Source organism: Cheilinus undulatus, linkage group 3, assembly GCF_018320785.1.
Source record: "Cheilinus undulatus linkage group 3, ASM1832078v1, whole genome shotgun sequence".
In the NCBI taxonomy this organism is placed as follows: Eukaryota; Metazoa; Chordata; class Actinopteri; order Labriformes; family Labridae; genus Cheilinus; species Cheilinus undulatus.
Window position 1 is genome coordinate 43,937,937 of NC_054867.1, and position 21,350 is coordinate 43,959,286.

General features: G+C 37.0%; 2 protein-coding genes across 2 annotated transcripts in view; both read left to right on the forward strand.

Moving 5' to 3' along the window:
- The first annotated feature begins 2,084 nt into the window (after window positions 1-2,084).
- On the forward strand, window positions 2,085-13,109 carry LOC121506957 (tubby-related protein 1-like). The gene is made up of 11 exons (XM_041783025.1): window positions 2,085-2,139; window positions 2,229-2,360; window positions 5,766-5,885; window positions 6,101-6,235; window positions 6,310-6,392; window positions 6,483-6,647; window positions 6,863-6,975; window positions 8,103-8,211; window positions 8,313-8,411; window positions 9,029-9,200; window positions 12,457-13,109. The coding sequence occupies exons 3-11, from the start codon at window positions 5,840-5,842 to the stop codon at window positions 12,588-12,590; spliced, it is 1,056 nt and encodes a 351-aa protein (XP_041638959.1). The 5' UTR covers window positions 2,085-2,139; window positions 2,229-2,360; window positions 5,766-5,839; the 3' UTR covers window positions 12,591-13,109.
- Window positions 13,110-20,121: 7,012 nt separating this feature from the next.
- The window catches only part of tead3b (TEA domain family member 3 b), a 70,485-nt gene continuing 69,256 nt past the window's right edge, over window positions 20,122-21,350 (forward strand). The window contains exon 1 of the mRNA XM_041782838.1: window positions 20,122-20,273. The gene's annotated coding sequence lies outside the window, so the exon portion shown is untranslated. The remainder of the gene's footprint in view (window positions 20,274-21,350) is intronic.

Below are 21,350 nucleotides of genomic sequence, written 5' to 3' on the forward strand. Positions count from 1 at the left end.
CAGGACTACTGAAAAGCTGTCCATTTTAACACTACCTGAACTACAACCCCAATAAAAAGAGTAGATATCTGATGATTTTTATTAAAATGTATCATTTGTAACGCTGATCTGATTGCAAAGATTAGCGAGGTTGGTCAGTGTATTTTATGTAAGTTATGTTGAGAATTCTTCATAGACAGATTCAAGTGTGTTCACAATAGGGATTTTATAGTTGTAGGTTTATTAGAGCTAGTTGTTTGAGCCTCCCTGGACCTAATGCCAAGTTCTTTGTAGGCAGATGATGTCTTCTGTCACATGCAAGTTAGATGAAGAGAGAAATAAAATGGATAAATTAAAAGTGCAAAGGACAATAAAGGAATCTGCTGGCGGTCTTGATATTGCCATCAGTTGTTGCACATTTAAGGGAATGAGGCCTGCTAGCATTAACAGGTCTGTCACTGTCACTCAAAATAGTACATTGAGTTTTAAGTTTTGCATTTTTGCATGCTGTTTTATGTTAGATGCATACATATAGCGTCTTTCTGCGCACACAGTAACACCCCTGCTCCTTTGAATGCCTCCTTTAAGTAAAACATAAGAAATTCAAAACTAATCTGCACTCTGCATATCACACATTTAACTTTATACTGTTCCCTTTGGCTCTTTTTATTTACTTTTCTATCCGTAGCAAGTTCTTTTTTCCACTGGCAAGCTTGTTCTTACTTTCAATCTATCAATTTGCTTGTAACAGAAAGTACGTTAGAAAAGTTGAAGCAGAACAAAGAACAGTTTGTTTAGAAAATCTCTTATTATTATTGGTTATCCTAAACAAGGTTACTGTCACCAAGAAAGCAGCTGAAGTAGAACTCCTAAAAAGTTTAAATGCTGTCACATTAATCAGTGATCACAGGATGATTGTGAGCCATTTTGTACATGCACTTCAGCATATTTATTAATATGTAACTGTGTTAAACACTTCATTTGACTGAATAAGTGCACTGAAATGGTTTCCTACCATCAAGTAATGTTTTTAGACCACACTGTTGTGGCAGAGCAGCACTCATTTAAATGATAAATCTAAAGTCAAGATCATAAAATCCATCTCATTTGGAGTAATTTGGATCACAATTCTCATAAACCACCGAAATTCAGTGATCAATTGTATTTTCAAAAATTCGTTTGCCAGCTCTTACTAGACCAGAATAGATCTTAAGTCTGTAGTGTGTGATTAGATTTTGGAGCTCCTGTATTTAAACTCTTAGTGCTCAGAGGGAAGCATGAACGGTTACATAAAATTGTTACAAAACTTGCTTCTAAGCATTTCAGAGCTGTGTTGTCGAGAATAGTAATAGATGGACACACTTTGATTTGGCCTCTTCGATTTTTGCTCTTTTCTGTTAATATGAGTAGATATTTGCATCTTTGCACAGACCTTTTCCATGAACTACACATTTATATTAATTTATGAAACATTAGAGTAGGATTTTTCTTTGTAAATGTGGTATAAATTAATTGAATTTAATATTAATTAATTCAGTTCTTTATTCTATAAATAAAACTTTCTAGCAGATGAGTAGAATTATTAATCCAACTCTAAATCTTCTGTTTCCCTTCCTCTCACTTGCTTCCTTTCACGTCTGACTCTGTAATGGTAAGTTGTTACTGATAAAGATCTTCAAATGTTGCTTTTCTAGATTTTTTTTGTTTTAACAAACTTTCAGTCTTTTTTCCTCCTCCTTTTTTCTTTCTTATAAATAATTTTTCATTGTTAATTTGCTTTTTTTCATCTTTGAAGAAAATCAAAAGAAGCCAAAAAAGAAGAAAGAGGAAGCAAATGGCACAGAAACTAAGCTGAAAGAGGCCAAGCCCAAAAAGACAAAGACCAAGAAAAGTGAAGATGTGATCGAAGAAGAGAGTCCTGCCATTCAAAGTGAGGATCCTCTCAGACTCACTGATATTTAAAACAAACACAGACTGTGATATCTTACATGTTTCTCTATCTTAACTGTGATCTAACCACATTGGTTTCACGCTCTTTCCTTATCAACAATGTAGATGGAAAAAAGGTGAAGAAAAAGAAACCAGATAAAGATAAAGAAGAAACGGAAAAGGAGAAAGAGCCAAAAAAGAAAGCCAAAAGTGCTCCGAAAAAGAAGAAAGGTACACAGTTAAAGCTTTGCTAAAACCTTGCATGACGAAAATATTTAGACTGTAATAATACTCAAAAAATCTGTCTTCCTTTCCTGAAGATTCAGGCACAGACGATGACGACGATGATGAGGATGATGAAGACACTCCCAAAAAGAAGACAAAGAAAAAGACGACAAAGGACAGCTCTCCATCTGCGAGTTCTGCCAAAGAGAAGAAATCTAAATCTAAAGGTAGGAGAAAGACCAGAAAAAGAGTTTTATAAAGGTATTAACAGTCAGTAAACAGCAGTTTTAAGACCAGACTTGTGCTGTTAAGAGGATTACATGATTTTACCCTTTAATCATGAGTTAGGGGAAACACTGAGATGGGCACAGCAGAAGAAAACAGCAATCAAGAGTGTAATCTGCACAACTAACTGGTATCTAAATGTAGTTAAAACAATTAGAAATGACAGTTAAATCCAGACGATTTCTCTTTAGTTCTTATGAAAATATGTATTAAAATGAAGGGATGGATGGCCTCTTCTGTTTGTCTTTAAAGCAGTTCTACTAAATGTTGTGTAAAACATATTTGGTTTATTTTTCCAAATAGTTGAAATTACTATTATCTGAATTATTAAGCATTATTAGCAATCTAGCTTGCTATCAGAAAAATGTGGAAATTTTAGCTGATACTTTAAACCTCATGTCTGAGAAACATAGATCCATGTAAATTTAAAACTAGAGTCACATAGAAAGCTTTCGTAAATACCATGCTTGTTGAGCAAAAGGTTTTATTGACAAGGCTTGGCTGATAACTTGGCCATGTCAGCTGATTGGTTGATCCATTGCTCCTGTGTGTGATGGCAAGATTGACTGTCTGCACAAAAAATGTCCAATACTGAATTTTAACAATAAAACTTAGCCTTTTAACTAACCACAGACTTTGTTGACTCAGTGTCTTCCTTTTGTGATCTCTTTCATGGAAAAGATTTATTGTGCAAAATACATCTTACATCCAGCATATAAGGAGCATTTCTGCTCACTGTTTGGAACGCTGATAAGGCTGCTGAAACACACCTACTGTTGTTATGTCTGCTGCCTCTCAGCCTAATTTAAAAGAGTTTAAAGGACATTTTATGTGCACACTGCTCTGCTGTCCTGTTAGTCTTTTTTTAGTTGTGTACCTGAAGATTTTATTCTTGCTTGTGTGTCTCCTTTTTCTGCTGCCTGTTGGAAAGACGGCCATCAGATTTTGTATAAGCATTCATTGTCTCAAAAGGAAGTTAGACCGACTTTGGTGATCCCTGAACCTTTGGCCACTTTTAGGTTGTCTTTCCTGGTTCTAAGTGAAATCTGAACTATTGCATTGGTTGCCAGCCTGAGGCCAAGGTTCCCCTGCAAGAGATTTCAGGGGTGTGCAAGGCGTTGCGTGCTCTGATGTTGTTAAAAAAAGATTTGCATATGTTAAGTGATATGACGATAACATTTTTAAGTGTGTGAGGGCCTATACTGGGATGCTTAAACAAGTATTTTTACTCTTAAACCAAAAAAATGTTAAAAAGATTCAGCTGAAAATATTTAATGTGAAAATGTACGCAAACAATATGTTGATCTTTTTCATGTGTATCAAATGCGGGGCCCAGCTCATTTTTAAAACTAGGAAAGGGCTTCTAAAAGAAACAGCTTGAACTTCAGGTAGTGTAGCATGAAAATTGGCACAGACATTCATGTTCCCTTTCTTCATGAATTAATTTGTATAACTCTGCTGATTCTGTCATTTTTCATATGAAGGCAAGATGTTAAATTTTCCTTCATATGTACGTAACAAGACAACAGCCATGGTGAATGTTATTCTATTTTAACATTGGCAAGGTCACAGTGTAATTCTGAGTTGTTAGCATGTTAGCTATAAACGCTGCTTTGCCTCTACACAACTTTGCATTGTCAGTCAGATGACTCCTGAAGTAAGAGCATCAAAACTGTAACTTTAAGCATAAATATCACTTATTTTGGTTCTAAAAAGTAAATTTATGCGTTCTTTGCCTGAGCTACAATTTAGTGAAAGTTATAGTAATTTGACTTATTTACTCTTCATTATTAGTTAACTGTGTAATTCAGCTCAGAGCTGCTCATCCCTCCTCATCATCTAGTTGGATTGTCTCCAGATCTTTTGCCTTGGAGCGTAACTTAACCTTCCTCAACCTCAGAGCAGCCATCAGTCCTGTCAGAGAAACCTGCCCTGACTTGTTTGAGGCTCCCTGCCTGTCCTGTACTGTAAAGGAAGTCAAGTGTGTATGGTAGCTGTGGGTGAAGATTTAAATACTGTATGTCAGTAGCTTGTTTAATGCAGTGGGAAATTAGCCTTTAAGATTACTGTAGATTCACCTTTCTTTCATACAGTGTCTGTTTAGTTAATTTTTTTTTCTTCTTTGAAGACTTAATTTTTGGGACTTGTGAATAGATCAGAAAAGAAGGTCAAAGTGCCTCTTTATCATATTGTAAGAACAAATTTCCACGTTTATGGGCAGCTGTTTTTCATGTTGCCAGCATTAAGCCGAGATGCTCTGTCAGTGTTGTGTTTGCAGTTTGTTTACACTGCTTCAAGTGATCAAAAATCTAAAAGTGGGTCAAAAATCTACCAAACTGTGGCATTAGTTTTATTTCCTGTGTGTTACTTTGTCCTGCTTTATTTTTCATACATATAATTGTAACGGATAGCCTCTGAAATTTAAGAAAAAATGTGTTGAATCTCTGATTTTGCTTTAAGATGACAAAGTCTGAAGAGAAGGCACACATCAGATGGTACACTTATAAACAGTCATTCTCAACCATTTTAAAAGGGACTAGATATATTTTGAGAATTATGGATTTGCTGCTGTGCAGTCCTAAGCTCAGCAAATTTTTGACCACATGCTGTTAATTCCAGAAGTTCACTGTTGCTTCAAATGCACACAGTACAAAGACTTTTTAGGTATATAGTCTGCAAGCCAAGAATTAGGAGCATTTTAGTGAAAATTCCTTATCAAGGAACAGTTTTGAACAATTCCTTTACTGTTAGTGTGACCAGCCTCAAAGGTTAAAAAAATATGTGCGACTAGATTAGAGCAAGGAATCTGGCACTCTTAGTTCCTGTATCTTCAAAGTTATGCACTCTCGGTTTTGGTGGTTTGTGTTCCTCACATGTAAACACAGACTGAGAGCAAAGTAAACATCTGCAAGTCATGTTTGTCTACTTTCCAGTTTGCTTTATCAGCTGTCTCCTTAGCCAAAAATACCTTTGCTTTGAAATGCATGACCCAAGCTAGCAACCAGGTATGACTGAATCCTTCTCGGATTTTTAAATGTTTACAGTCTGACAGAAAAGTTGAAAAATAGCTATAATTGCAAACTGAGCAAACAAAATCAGGATTTCACGCTCAAATTAGTTCAGCTCATGCAAATATTTACCAAATCCTTGCTTGCTGATTGACTGTATTGGATTTGTTTTTCCAAGACAACTGCCTAATAAAGAAGTAGAGAAAAAAACCTACAGTGCCTTCTCTTGAAAAACAAAATAATTTCTTAGCATGTATGTGCTCATGATTCACAAGCTTAGTATCACAGTCAAAGACTGAACACCTTTAAAACTTTAAAACTTGTTAATTCATTTTTCAGAGGACAAAGATTCTGACATAAAAGAGAAAAAGTCTAAATCCAAAGACAAAGACAAGAAGAAAGAACCAGCTTCAATGTTCCAAATAAACGGAGAGAAAGACTCAAAAGGCAAGAAGAAAGGTGAGTTTATTTCAGTCAGTTCTCACACCTCAAAACTTCCCTGAGCTATTGATCTTCCTTCATTATGAGAAGACCTTGCAACTGAAAGCAGACCAGTTACAACTTGACAGCAATGTTTACAAGGTTTTCAACAATGTTTGGTTTGCTTCTTCAGAATTCTGATGAGTTAGTTAGTGAGAATCAAAAGTAAATCTTTACATTTGTTTCACAAACAGCTGCCAAATCTGACAGTGACGACAGTGAGGAAGAGACAAAGTCGAGTAAATCAAAGAAGAAATCCACCGCTGGCTCAGCATCCATGTTCCAAACATCAGGAGACAAGGACAAAGAGAAGAAGACAAAGAAAAAAGGCATGTTGATTAGAAACATTACCCTGTTTTTGAGTCTGTGGTAAGAATCTAACCGTTTTATGTTTATATTTCAGCAAAGGCAGAAGATAGTGATGATTCTGACTCAGAAAAAGAAGAAAAATCAAAGAAGAAGAAGGGCAAAGGGAAGAAGAAAAAGGTATCTAATAGCTTAAAAGTCCTCCATAAATGAGCATTCTTTGTTGTCATTTCTATGTGACAAGCTAACAAATTGAATGCTCTTTTCTAGGAAAGATCTCCTTCACCTGAGATCGAGTTTGATGACTTGGAGAAGTTTGTGTTGCAGTCGGCTCCACAGGGTACAACTATCAAGTGCCGAGTGACTCGAGACCAGAGAGGAATGGATAAGAGTCTCTATCCACTGTATTATCTTCACCTCGACAATGAGAAAAAGGTGAATTTTCTCTTCAGTAAAGTTTGACAGCTCAGCTGAATTTAGTATTTGTTTTGTGTTGCAATCATAGCAATTATAATGTCAGTAAGTGTAGGTCAAGATAAATCAATATAAGGATAAATAAGGTATATGTGGTGGTGGATATATTAATGGATTTCTTTACATTAGATTGTCTCTTTCTTCGGATCTAATAAATTTCTCTGTTTTCTTTTAAGACCTTCCTGCTGGCTGGAAGGAAGCGAAAGAAAAGCACAACATCCAATTACCTCATCTCTATTGATGCCACAGATTTGTCAAGAGGAGGAGAGAACTTTGTTGGAAAGCTGAGGTACATAAGACTCAGAGAGCTTTCTTTTAAAGGTGTTAAGCATGCAGTTGTACCAGAGCATTCCCACAACATCAGAAACAAGCAAAAAGAGATGTGTGGCACAAAGTGATTTGGGGAATCTGTCTACATTCTGCTAGTTAAATGATGTTGGATCAAGTGGGTTGATAATACATAGGTGTATTTTAGTAGTGACATGAATCAAACCTATCAGAGTGCCAACTCTCATTTCCCCTAACAGCCAGGTGTGCCTGCCGGCTGGCACATTGATATTTGATGATGGATTTCATCCTTTATTCTTAAAATGTCCTGGACTGTCTGCTAATTTAACTTCCCTTCTTTGATTGTGCCACTGAACACAGAGAAGACACAAAGGACAAAAATGTGGATTTGCAGATTCAAGTTAAATTCCCAAAACATCAAAAACAACAAAAAAAGACACTGGTGAACACTTCCACATGAGCCACAAAAGTTTAACTTCATAAATCTCTGAGTATGCCTTTGAATGCTGGTGTCTGCTCTATTAGTTGAGGTGAACCGGCGCCTGAACATGCCAGCTTTGTGCCTGACCAATCCTCCTTCTAAGGTTTGGTCAGGGTATCAAACAAGACAAGGATGCAGAAAACATTCTTACACGCTAGTTTTGTTAAATTGTGGTCATGGGGTGTCTTGGACATGTCGTTGATTATGTAACACTACAAGACTGTTGTTCTTGACCGTCAGAATTGGGTTTGACGTTTGACGATGAGCTGCAGTGTTGCAGTCTGGCTAAAATCTGGTGGAATTCTTCTTAAAACAGATTGAGAAAGCTGTGTCAGGTGCCCTTCGCAGTTAACATTGTGAGTTATTTACAAAGCATTTTGAGAACAGCATGTGCAGTGGCAAAGTTTACGTGTTCAGCCTTTTAAGACAAACATGGATGCTAACGGGTGAATGAGTTAATTTACAATTCAAACAATGTGAGCACTTTGTGTTGAAATGCTATTTTAACTCTGTGTTGGAATATAAGAAAGACACCTGCGCTGCTATCCACGACGCTTTGCCCCAGGTCTGTGATAAAGGCCCATGGATTCAAAATCAAGCAGACAGGATGGGCACTATCAGTTCAGCGTTCTTTTTCTTTTGTCTAGGTCAAATTTAATGGGGACAAAATTCACTGTGTTTGACAACGCTTTGAATCCAGAAAGGGCTCTTCCAGACCTGTCGAATGCACGGCAGGAGTTAGCAGGAATCATCTATGTAAGTCACAGACAGCTTGTTTCAGAAACATTATTTAAGTAACTGGTGATTTTTATCAGAAAAGGTGAAATTGAACATATTTACACTTTTCTCTTCTTAAGGAAACAAATGTTTTAGGGATGAAGGGTCCTAGGAGGATGACGGTTGTTATTCCTGGAATGGACAAGGACAATGAGCGAGTACCTCTACGACCACGAAATGTAAGATAAATGCTTTTCTCTTTTTAACATAATTATCTGTTGCCTTGAACCCAAATTAAACATACTTAAAAAAACAGAGTAATCAGAAGAAATGCATAAAAAAATTGAGGGTTTTACAGGGAAAAGATTGTTTGGGTTTTCAATGACTATACTCAGAAATCGAAACCCAAATCTTCCTCCTTTTGTCAGAAGTTCTGTTCATCAAATTTTAATTCCATATACTTTTATTTATAATTATGTATTATACCCCAGAGAAAAAGTATGAAAGCGAAAAATCAAAGAATGGAAAAGGTGGGGTTGTATTACATTAGGTCTTCTTTTTGTTTATTGTGTTTTCTTGTAGTTCCAAAAGGAGATTGAAGATAATAGAGCACAAGAAGACTAGCTTTTACCTCATCATTACCTATACCTTACAACTTCTCCAAATTTGTATACACCTGACAAAAATACAGAATGGTAATCTTCCCTGCTCACGCATAGTTTAAATATTACTATCCATACTCCTCATAGCTGGATGTATGCAGTTTGTCTGTTTACAATGAGAGCAAGGACAACATCTGAAGTCATGTTACTCCTTGTTGGTGTTTCCCTGACACGTTTATGCTACTTCACTGCAGGAATGTGACGGCTTGTTGTTGAGATACCAAAATAGAAGGATGGAAAACTTGATCGAGCTTCGAAACAAGACGCCGGTGTGGAACGAGGAGACTGCTTCTCATGTGCTCAACTTCAATGGCAGGGTCACCCAGGCCTCCATCAAGAACTTCCAGATAGTCCACAACAAGGACTGTGAGTACTGGTAGCTACAGCTTCTGTCTTACCCCAATGACAACCCTCAATTAGATGTTAACTTATCAGAGAAAGTTTGATGACAGAAGTATCAAGCCTCTTTTTCATGATGATTACAAGAAAGGAAAAGTGCTTTCTTGGCTGGACAGCACAGTGGTGCAGTGGTTGGTCCTGTCGCCCTACAGTGAGAAAGTTCTTAATACAAAATTCTGTTTGACAAGGCCTTTCGGAGCACGTTCTCCATGTGCATGTGTGTATTCTCTCAGAGTACTCTGGCTTCCTCCCACAGTCCAAAGACAAGCTCATTAGGTTAAATGATGACTCTAATCGTCTGTAGGAGTGAGTCTGCTGATTTGTGGGCGCTGCCATCTTGTGGAATCCGCCATAACTGGTGGTGACTGTGGCATCTATAGTCTTATGCTGACTGTGACAGTGGGAGATAGTTGGATCAAAATTGTCAGATAGCGGCTGATAAAGGAAAGCTCTAAATTAAAATGTTAAATGATCTGAACTTTTGAAAAATTTACGTATTTGACATAGTTTACCTATTTATCTGTTGACTTTTTAAGGAAAAAATTGACTTCATAGTTGTGATAAAATACTTTTTAATGTAATGTTGTTGTACTCACTAGTATATTTAAACATAATAGACCACAAGCTTTGGCAAATACATTTTATAAACAGTCATTTCATGCATATTTTTTAGTTTTTGCTAAAGCAGCTGGTCTATAATGGTTCCATGTAGATCTTACTGTCCTGTGATCTGTGGTTAGTAGAAAACACAATATAAGAGATTGTTTTATTAACCACCTGTTGATGAATAATAAAATGCCATCTACAAATAAATCACAGGCTAAAATGTTGACAGTACTCTCGATCCACGTCTGATAACTATCTTAATCGTCTGTGCGTTCAAGTGAATCTGTGTAAAATGTCTGCTCCCATACAGGAATACTCTTTGTGAAGTGAAAGCTTGTTTTCTCAGCACCTCCTGTTTTTTCCAAAGTCCTTCACTTGTTGTCAAGTTGCATAGAAAGTAATGAAAAAAAATAAAGAAATGTTCATTTCTTTGGTCAGATTTCATTCATACATGTGAATGTTACAGTTAGAAACCACCCCTTTAATGGCAGCTTGTCAACTTCTGTTTGTCCCCTGATTCGCCTAAATGTTATCTCTCTGATTCACTGGTTACCTGTCCAGGGTGTACTCTGCCTCTTGCCCAATGGCTGCTGGGATTGGCTCCAGCCCCTTCCAACCCTGATCAAGACAAGTAGTATAGATAACGGCTGGTTAGATTGACTTTCTTTGCTTCATTCAGAGGGAGCTCTAAGTAAGAATAAGTAACAAGCCATAGTTTAACATTTATAAATGGATGATATTAGGGGTGGGGGAAAAAATCGATACAGCATAGTATCGCGATATTTTGTCTGGTGGTATATCGCATCGTCTCGTCCACCAAGTATCGTTTTTTTTTTTTGTTTTTTTTTTTTCCAAACGAATTGCTAATATGAACTGAAGTCTATGATAATGGAAAAATAAAGTCAGTCGTTTCAAAAATTGTTTGTCCAGTGAGGTCGACAGAGGTGACGGCCATAGATTAGGAGGTTAGTAAAACAAACAAGGCAGCATCAGGAGAAGGATATTAGGAATGCAAGCAGGGCATGAATAAAATGGATAAGATGCAAGGTTTGCAAGAAGTGCCTCACGAAAATAAAATGCTGTAGAAATACAACAAACATGAGCGCAAGACTAATGCTAAATCAGCTAAACAGTTGAAAAAATGAGATATATCTCAATATATGGTATCGCAATACTCACTGTATTGCAAAATGTTTAAAATCGCAATAAAATCAAATCGTTACTCAAGTATCGTGATAATACCGTATCGTCGGGCCACTAGTGATTTCCACCCCTAGTTGATATTACCTCAATCATGTTCTCATGTCTTTTATTCTAGTGTTAAGTTTGTAGTTTAGCGGCATCAGCAGTGTTATAGGTTGGTCCACTTATTGATCTTTAGCTTAGTCTAGTTGGAAATGTCTAAACTAATTTGAAAGCATTGTCATAACGTTTTCATACAGACTTTTACTGCATCGTCCTCAGAGGATGGTTCCTACTTATTTTGTTCATCAAACTTTTCATCTTTTGCCATTATGTTTTAAAATTTTGGGCTTTGGTGAATTGTCTAGCCAGCTGCAAAAATGGAATACAGTTAAAGTTGTTACCACGGTTAGTAACTAATTTTTTATCAGTTTTTATTTTTTTCTTAAATTTCAGTTTAGTTTGAATGAGTATTTGCTGCTGCTTTGTATGTTTAAGTTTTATCTTCGTTTTAGCATTTGTTGAAGTTTTTCAGAAATATGGGATACTTGTCAACGGTTAGAAAAAATAAACATACAATTTTTAACAGTACATTCAAGAAGGCTACTCTTCCCTTTTTATTTTATTTATTCAACTTTGATATTTAAATACAACAGAAGACCAAAGATTAACAATTGTGTGAAGTATTTTTTTATAATCAAATCAGATTATTGTTCACTCTCTAGGCTTGGGTGTTCATGCCAGTCAGGATACTGCTATCAAGGACTATAACCAAGGACATTTTGTCCCTAATTTAATTTCATTTTTACATAGTTTTTATAAGTGCACAATTTTTTCAGTTTCAGTTAATAAAACAAATTTTTACATTTTAGTTTTAGTCCTTTAGTTAGTTTTAGTTTACTATAATAATCTTGGTTGGTACAGATGTTCATGCTCTCCTTTGGGTGAACTGTTTTGGCACTGGACCTGTGGCTTTTTAATGGCTTTATATATCTTGGTGCAGAGCAAAGTAACACTCATGACATCCCCACATATTTCTAGAGCACCACAAATGGCCACTGTGAGCCATGAACATTTTGAAACAGCTACAGACTGTCTACTTCTCCGCTCATCTCTAAGCTCTACTTGACTCAGCCTCTCTTTGAACAGGAGACACTTAGCGTTCTTCACATTGAATGAAGGAGTATGTAAATATCAGTATCAGTATTGGTATCAGCTACAATGAGTTTGGAAATAATGTCATTTTGGATAAAATCCAGTGTTTTGCATCTCTATTTAAATGATTAATTCTGGTGAACACGACTATGTTACCAGCACTGCCTCCAAGTATATGCGTCAATACTGGCATCTCTTTACACAGTTATTCTGTTACTATTTTTAGTTGGAAAAATGTTTTTATTTTAATCAACTTTGTTATTTATTTCCTTGTTTTCAGTGGACTACATTGTGATGCAGTTTGGACGAATAGCTGACGACATTTTCACGCTGGACTTCAACTACCCGCTGTGTGCCGTGCAGGCGTTCGCCATCGCTCTCTCCAGCTTCGACGGGAAGATCGCCTGTGAATAACCCAAAGATCTTCACATAGAAACCTGAACACAACACACCCAAATCACAACATCACAACATGTCATATCTTTGGACACCGCCTCTAATGCTTCCTGTGATAGATGCTGATAACAAATACTGGTTCACTGATTGTGACTGCACCTGCTGCTGGGCTGCTGCCTTCATGGGTGTGTTTTTCCCTGAGAATCTAAATCCATCTCATATCTTTACCTGATCTGATACGGCATGACGAGAGACAGTCGTGGCTTTTGTCTCCTTCATTCAGTGGAAATGTCTTTTTTAAAACTTAGTCAAACACTCACCACGTTTTTAGGGAATTATGAATGATAAATGTGTTCGAAGAGAATTTATTCTGGTTTTGGTATGGGTTATACAGCACAGCTGTGAGTTGAACTTTATTCAGACCAGCTGGTCTTTAATGTGATCTTACAAACACACCAAAAATATATTCATAATGATATTCATAATGTGAACGGTCTCATGAGGCAAAAATCAATATAGCAAACACTGTTAGTTAAAGAAAATTACTCGATCAAAGGGATATACTTCAAAACAATGGTCTTGTTTAATGTTTAGGTGTTTTTAGTTCTTATAGTCATTGTAAAAATGGGATTCATGGAAAAAAAACAGTCTGATTACTTTTTTTTTCTTCTCAAATTGGGACTCTTTCAGCTTTTTGTGTTTTATTTTGTGTTTGTTTGTTTTGTATGATTAAATTATTTTTCTGCACACTGCCTTTTCTGAACTTTTAGGCTTTTTGTAAACATGATGTTTGGTGAAGCATATGTGTGGGTTGTCTAAGAGATACAACTGTTAAAGTTTTACTTTTGGGCCTTTTTATGCATTTTTTCTAATGTAGGTCAGTAGAAAGAGTGGGAATGGAGGATAAAGGGTGGGGAATCACATGCAGGAAAGGAGCCACAGGTCCAATATGAACCTTGTTTAGAGGACTATAGCCTCTCTTCATAAAGCAAACATAACTACATCAGGGCAATGTATAGTAGTGATATTATTTATAAATGTATGTTTGTTGGGATGTAGATGGCCTAGCAGTTAGGTCATGTCCCGTGTACATGGGCTGCCTAGCCTCAAATCTGACCTGTGACTCCTTTCACACATGTCTACTTTCTCATCCCTCTTTTGACTCTATCCTCTGTTCTCCTCTGTAAAAAAGGCATAAAAAGACCCAAAATAGACAAAACAACAATTATGTGTGTTCGGGATTTTTCCTTTATTAGATAATACAGTAACCTTGCAAAGCAGATGGATACGCATGTTTCCTTGTTTTTCACTGGCGAATCCATCTTGCAAAACTCCTATCTGAACCGTTTGGGCCCGGTTAGAAAGTGACAGGACCAATCAGCGACGGGGGGGCAGTACTTTCAGGCGCAGCAGGGTCGTGACGTAAACAAGCAGCAGCAAAAGCTGGTGCAGTTATGGAGGAAGAGATTAGGGTGGATGCTACTAAAGCGCCAGTATTATCAGAATGGAAGACATTTCTTCGTCAAAATAAGAACAAAGAACAGCAGTGAGTTGTTTTCTTGTTTTCAAAAACGACAAAAGTCGAGTACTTACATGTCAATAGTCGCCATGTTTCACATTAGTCCTCAGTAGCTGTGCACGCGCAGCTCAGTAGCGGCTAGGTCACGTGTTTTGTTGCTCTTATTGGCCTGTAGAGATGTGACAGACAGAACGTTCATCCAATCATACTCCGAGTTTTTTTCAAAGCCTCTGCCTTTTCTCAAACGTTTCCTATTGAAGCTTTCTGAGATGGATGTGTTTCACACATCCATCTGGCGTGTCAGGTTAATAAGACAGTAGATAGAGTATGAATCCATTTTTTGTTGATTGTGACATTTTTTTTTTCATTTATTCTTAGTCTTTAGATTAAAATGTTCATCAGTTTTAATCACATTTTGGTGTTTTTTAACTCTTTGTAGTTTGAGTCTAGTTTTAGACTACAAAAGCTCAAAAAGGTTTTTCTTAAAAAATACAGTAGTTATATCCTTAGTTTTGATTTTATTCAAAACAATGATTTTCTTTGAACTAACTTAATCATCCATCCATAATGTAAAATTAGTGTTAGAGCTGTCAATATTAATTGAGTTAATTGTGATTAATCAAGGTACACAATTAGTACACTTTTTTTTATTGCAATTAATCACATGCTTTTTTGCCCCTTTCAGCACGCTTTGATTGTGGTGCATCAGCATCTCCCTGCAGCGGCAGTGATGTGAACTAAGTCCAGTGTTCCTCCACATCTCATTTCACTTTTAAAAAACTCACAGACAGCTCAGTGGACAAGTCAGAAGTCATCTGCATCTTTTTAATGAACTCCAGTTTCATTTTAAATCCAGAACAAGTTCCGTTTTCTGTTGTTCAGCTCATGCTGAAACAGTAGAAAAATCTAAAATGACGAAGAAAAAAGTAAATGCAAAATCTTGGAATTTTAAAATTTGATCAGAAAAGGGTGGGATCTATCACAATTAACTTCAGAAATTATAAAATTTAGATTACATTTTTTTTTTGCTTATAACAGCCATAATTGATAGAAATGTAAAACACTCATTGATATACTATCAGCACTTCCATTGAATTGAAATACTGTGAAATACACATATACCTCATACACACAGTGGAGAAATATTAATTTTGAATGTCAAACAGTCCAGCTCTAACATTTTGGCATCATTTTTGTCTCCATGACAAAAAACTAAACATACATTTTGAGTTTTTATCACTAAGGAACTATTTTTTAGCTAGTCTTAGTCTTGTTCTTGTCAATGAAAAAATGCTGTCAGCTGACATTTCTGGTGGTATTTTTAGCCAATGAAATAAGTATGTGCTAGTGCCACTGTGACACACTGCGTAAAAACTAAACATGACTGAAAATTAAGCCCATCCATGGTGCATTGCAAACATCCACATCATTGCTCAGAACGTGCTGAAGGTTTACATAGCAACAGACCAGATGTCTGAAGTTTGGCGGCACTTTTAAACTACTTTTCTCCCTCGGTAGCTTACAATCGTGCAATTAAAGAAAAACCAGGAAGTAGTTTTACCGTTACTTTGAAATGACTGAAAACACTCCTCAGTGTGGACAGGCAGAGTGACTTGTGAGCTGGGACTTTGTCACATAACAATCACTGCAGGTTAAGAACTCATCTACTGTACCATTGCTACTCAATGCATGAATTCCATGACTAAAAACAGATGGTACTTGAAGAGCGTCACAGCTGTTAGAACTTGGCATTGCAAGCTTTGCTGAATGAAATGTAACATTCCCATGGAATATTACAAAAAACTGACTGTGGTTTATAAATGGGGCCGACTTACACTCCTGTCTGTAAGCTGTAGGAATGCAGGCACTAAGGATTTATCATGGGCCTGATGTGCCAGAGATGTGCAGAGATCAAGCTCAACAGCATTTCTGTTTTCTGGGCCTTTTCCCCCCTGGTGATACCCCGGTTATGCCCAGGTGGTTTTTGGGCCCCCTGTACATCCACAGCACAACCAGGAAATCATGGCAACCCCATTGCCCAACCAGACAATAGCCTAGGCCGTGCTCACTCGGCACATCTACCTCTGACTCAGCCCTAAAGGCATGGACTTTTTTATTTTTCACTTGATTATCTTCCTTCACACCCGGTAATCTGCAAGGGCATCCAGAGCCCAGAATGTGTACATGGGGCGTGCCTTAAACCACTAGGCCAGCTGTGCCCCATATTTTTGACTCAAACATGCCTAAATCTTTTGCACAGGACTCTACATTCTGGATTTTACAGTCGGTTAAGCCCCATGTATGTAGGCCTCGGCTCAACATCTGACCTGTGGCTCCTTTCCCCTATTTCCCCTTTCCCTATTTCTGACTATAATACAAACATATAAAGCCCCAAAATAAACCTAAAAATATATGTATTTTCAGGCCTTATTTTTTACCATAAAGGACAGTGGGTAGAGCCGGACATCATGGAGGAAGAGTGAGGGATAAAGTGGGAAAGGGGCCTCAGGTTGGATATTATCCCAGGCTGCCTGTTTGGAGGAAGATTGCCCCAGTACAACCTACCCCCTAGGCAACTGTTTCACCATATCTTAAGACGTCTATTTAATTTCTAAAAGTAGGCACAAAAGTGCTTAATTATTTCAACAATGAAGTACTAATATTGGGTGCTCAATCAGGAAGTAACATAATATTTACAATGCCACTGGTTGTCTGCAGTGAGGGACTTTTTTAGTAATTTAACCCTCTTCTTTAGCTTAATAATCCGTCTGAATCTCTGCTTTCTGCTAAAAAAATATAACCATGAAGTTCCTACTCTTAGAGTACGCTGCCCTCAGACTAACCCAAGGGCCCTTCAAGATTTCAGTTGTGATAAAAGATATAAATAAAACATTTTGTAACTGCTTTTTCTTTATGAGCTGGCAGTTGGCTGATAATCACAAAGCCTCTTTTTAGTTGCAGTGTTTAGAGACTCCTCAGATGTTGTGCAGCAGTTTCCTTACATGTTGGAGAGGAGCTTCAGTGAGAAGAAAAACCTGTTTGAGCTGAAGGGCCCTGAGAGTCACACTCACAGAGGTGTGTTTTCTGCCTGAACCTGCTCAGGCAGTTGTCCAAACTCGCAGATTAAATGAAGCCTGAAGCTGGCAGCTCTTCTGGACAGATGCTGCAAGGTGAGTTCTTCTTCTCCTTCCCCCTCCATTGTCCTCTTTGTGTTATGTGAGTTCCAGCTAAACAACCAGCAGCATTACTGTTGTCATTCTTTAAGGCTCATACTGTTTGTGTGTTTCTGAGTCATTTTAGACCATCTACTCGCACAGTAGCTCTGATTCTGTGACTCACTGACGTGTAAATAAATATTCTGTGACGACGTTGCAACCACAGCACTGACCAACAGAAGGAGCTGTTGCTGGATGGAAGTTTTTAAGAGGGTTTGATGATTCTGTCACTGAATTGATCCATTAAATGCAAATATTTTTGGCATTGATAAATAGTTCTCAAACTATTCTGGATTTCTTTGGCATCATTTTATCTCTGTTATTAAATTGGACAACCGAAGAAGCTACTATACTCACATCTTCAGGGTATCTGCTGACCTGTTACATGCTTCTGATGCTTTCTTTTGCATGGGAAGATATTTTATATAATTACACATTTTTGACAGCTAATGATAACACATATACTAAATACATGAAGTGATAGGACAATGCATTTCAAGAAACCTAACTTCACATTTGAATTAGCTTCGCTTTGACATAGACATAATGTAAATAAGTCTATATAGGGTGTACAACACATCAATAAAAATAAAGATGTTAGAATTGTATATAATTTGAAGAAGAAATGTAACAAACAATAAAATTGTTTTATTTCAGCCTCTACTAATTTTTTAATACATTTTGCTATTCATGAGCTTTATCTCATATTTGTATGCAAGACTTAAACCTCTAATGAAGTGATATAAACCTCTGGTGTTGCTAATTTTACCAAAGTAAATACTCTTTTCTGCTATTGGCTGCAGTCTCCTGGTTAAATTTCAAAACCATCAACATGGCAGCTTTTGCAGAGCAAGGAAAGGCAGTGTTAATATTAAAGCCTATTTTGTATCTGGCATCTTAAAGTGCTGTAAAGAAAATAAAACAGAATAGAATGACAAAAAAACCCACTAACATCAGAAGATGAAGGTTTAAATTAGTTCATGACAATTTAAAAGCTCTGTACACTTTTTGGCTTCATAGTGAAAAAAAGGTTAAAAATCAATGAAAGCATGCAAGTGGTTTCCTGAATCTAAAATCATCATCTATCCTAGTTAAAGGCAGGAACCAGCAGAAATATTATTCTTTACTTCAGGATAAACTCATTTTTTATTATATTTTGCTGGGGGCGGGGGGGGGGGCTTTTTTGTCTTTATTTAGATATGAAAGCTGACAGGAAAAATGGGGAAAAAAGAGAGATGCTTTTCTTAATCAAAATGAGATTGGCATCAGAAAAATAATCATTACCTTTAATACAACAGTTTATATAGCATTTGCAATACGAGTCAAAATTATTGCAATTTGATTTTTTTTTCAGAATAATTCAGTAATCTATCTAATATTGTGTTGGTTATAATATAGAATGATTTATTGCCTGCTGAAAATTACATTAGATGAGGAACTTAAATAATTGCATACTAAAGCGCAGTTACAATATTGGGGGAAAAAAATTGCAGTTTGATTTTCCTCCAAATCATTGAGCTCTGTGGCCCAGCATAGAGCTGAGAAGGTGAAACTAGCTGATGTGTGGGATGTAAACTACAAACATGGTGACACCTAAGAAAGGTTATTAATTCTGAGGTTAGAGCGACCTTAATATCAACACAAACAATCAACAGTAACGTCAGTTCAGCGCAGACTAACTAAATATTAAAGTACACTGTTTACAGTCTGTTTCTTTAATGTTTTCCTCCCTGCTCCCAAAGGCTGAAATCTATGTTGTCAGAGTAAAAACGGGTCTGTGATCCTGAAAAGATAAATGAGTACAGATGTAGAGAAAATGACTGAAATTGTTTTTTTTTTAATTGAAAAATAAAATGTATGGATGCATGTCCTCTTGCGGCTTCCATACATTTTGTCTTCAAGTTTGAAAGCAAGGTCAAAAATAGGCTTTTATTTTATTTTATACATCACCAAACTGTAAAATTGTGGAAATTTCACCGTTTTAGATGAATAAAGTACATATTTCTGTAAACTTTGTTGAGCCTAATCTGGGACATTTCCACAGTTTATCAAAGTTTTGCTGTTTCCTAAGAGAAAATAAATGCTAGAGTACTTGTTTATTGCTATATCTTCAATCTGACAGGGGTTCATGTTGTTTTCATGGGTTTTATATGATCGTCCCGGTTTTGAGGCAGGAAACAGCAGCTCTAGTGAGTCCAGGTTTTAGTGGGCGTGGTCTGGCGCTAAGACTCCGCCCACAGCGCTTGTTGATTGACGCGCACGGATGGCTCCTCCTCGCCAGTCTTTTCTCTCCCTCCCCCTTCGTTTTCCAGTGTAGTGCGTTGATTTCATACCAAAGTCATACTTAACATTCCACTTATACTGTCAAACCTCCGAGAAATATTACGGAAAACAACAAGGCGCCAAAATACAACAAAGTAACACTAAGTGATCCGCTGCTGTGTTTGAGGAGGAAAAAGTCAGCCTCACATTTTCTCAAAGGTAAGTTCTCCTCTAAAGTTCCCTCTTTCTGTTTGGAGCTCTTTTCTGGACCATTTTTTCACGCCGCTTGTCTCGGTTGAAGTTTTCAGATCATTGTCATTTTTTACATTTTTCCGCGCAGCTCCCCGCGTTGGGAGGGAAGAAAACATTTGCAGATTGATAGTCTATTGTGTGTGACTTTCCCGGAGTGCAGGGATATCTCTGACAACCTCTTTACAATCTGATTTTACACCGGGAGCCCCGCTCATTGACTCACAGATTAACAAAAACACTAAGCTGCTCTTTTGACAGCACACAACCACGGCCAATATGTTTGTTTTGTGTGTCGCTCAGCTCGTACCTGGATCAAACCCTTCCAGCCTGGTTCATCAGGAGGACTGCAGCACTTTTTACCCACAGGCAGCAAAAGAGAGACAGGCAGACAGACAAAAAGCGTTTGGAGGAATACACAACTTCAGTCTGGTTTGGACCTCTGCATCTCAGAAGGTAGGACGACTTCTTGATTTGTCAGCACAGTGAGAAGGAGCAGGCAGTGTTCAGTCACCAGCAGACTAAGAAGTTACTGAAAACAACTAAACACTGAGCTGCATGTATCTCCTATGTAGCTTTTCAGATTATTAAATGTAGGGATGGGGAATTTGTATTGATAATGATATCCTTATCCATCAATCCAAGTTCTTATCAACACTGCTGCTATTGATACTTTTCTATTATTGTTGAAAAATCATTAAATTGTACGTAGACATCCCAGTTTGGTTCTAAGCAGCACTTTTATGCATTTTGTATTTCTAATAGAACACCCCCTACCCCACCCCCACCCCCAAAAAAAGGTGTTTGAGTTTCCACCAAACCCTAAATTTACTGAACACGTCACGATTACATTTGGCCTTAAATACACTTTATAAACCCAGCCTTAAATGCATCATAATCAGGGCGCATGCAGGTCCCTTAAAAAGTCTTGAAAAGTCTTAAACTGGCCATATTTTGACTCATGAAAGGGCCTTAACTTCTAAAAGGCAGATGATAAATACTTGTTTTTATCCAATTTCTGTTTTCCAGCTAGATTTATTCAATTTTTATCTTTTTTTTGCATTTATGCTTTCATAATGTAAGATTTATAAATTAATTTTTTATTTATTAATCATTAATTTTGTATTTCCAAATGAATTTCAACCACAAATTGTGACATAAATTTTCATTAGAATGCAGGTAATAAAGAGTTGGATGCTCAGATTATAATTAATTATATAAGCCTTGTACTGCTGTGAAACACTAGTCCACTTCTTCAATCTCGGGATTATCAGGTAGCCCCCCTGAGTCTTTGTACAGCACACCTTATTTCAACAGGTCCTTTCTGATTACAACGTTGTCTCCTTTAAAAAAGTTCACCTGCTTAGAATCGGCTCAGCATACCTGCTAAAATGTGCTACAAATATCCTTTTATGGTATATTGATACAACAGATGTACACAGAGTACAAAGAAATCCCACCAGTATTCATTTTTCTTAAAAGGTCTTAAAAAGTTTTAAATGACTATTTTAGAGAGTGTAGGAACCCTGATAA

What these genes read in the sequence shown, in the direction of transcription:
- LOC121506957 (XM_041783025.1), top strand. Translation starts at nt 5,840, where the DNA reads ATGTTCCAAATAAACGGAGAGAAAGACTCAAAAGGCAAGAAGAAAG. An exon ending in GCAAAGGGAAGAAGAAAAAG is followed by an intron (nt 6,393 to 6,482) that starts GTATCTAATAGC and finishes GCTCTTTTCTAG; the next exon opens with GAAAGATCTCCTTCACCTGA. An exon ending in TACCTCTACGACCACGAAAT is followed by an intron (nt 8,412 to 9,028) that starts GTAAGATAAATG and finishes ACTTCACTGCAG; the next exon opens with GAATGTGACGGCTTGTTGTT.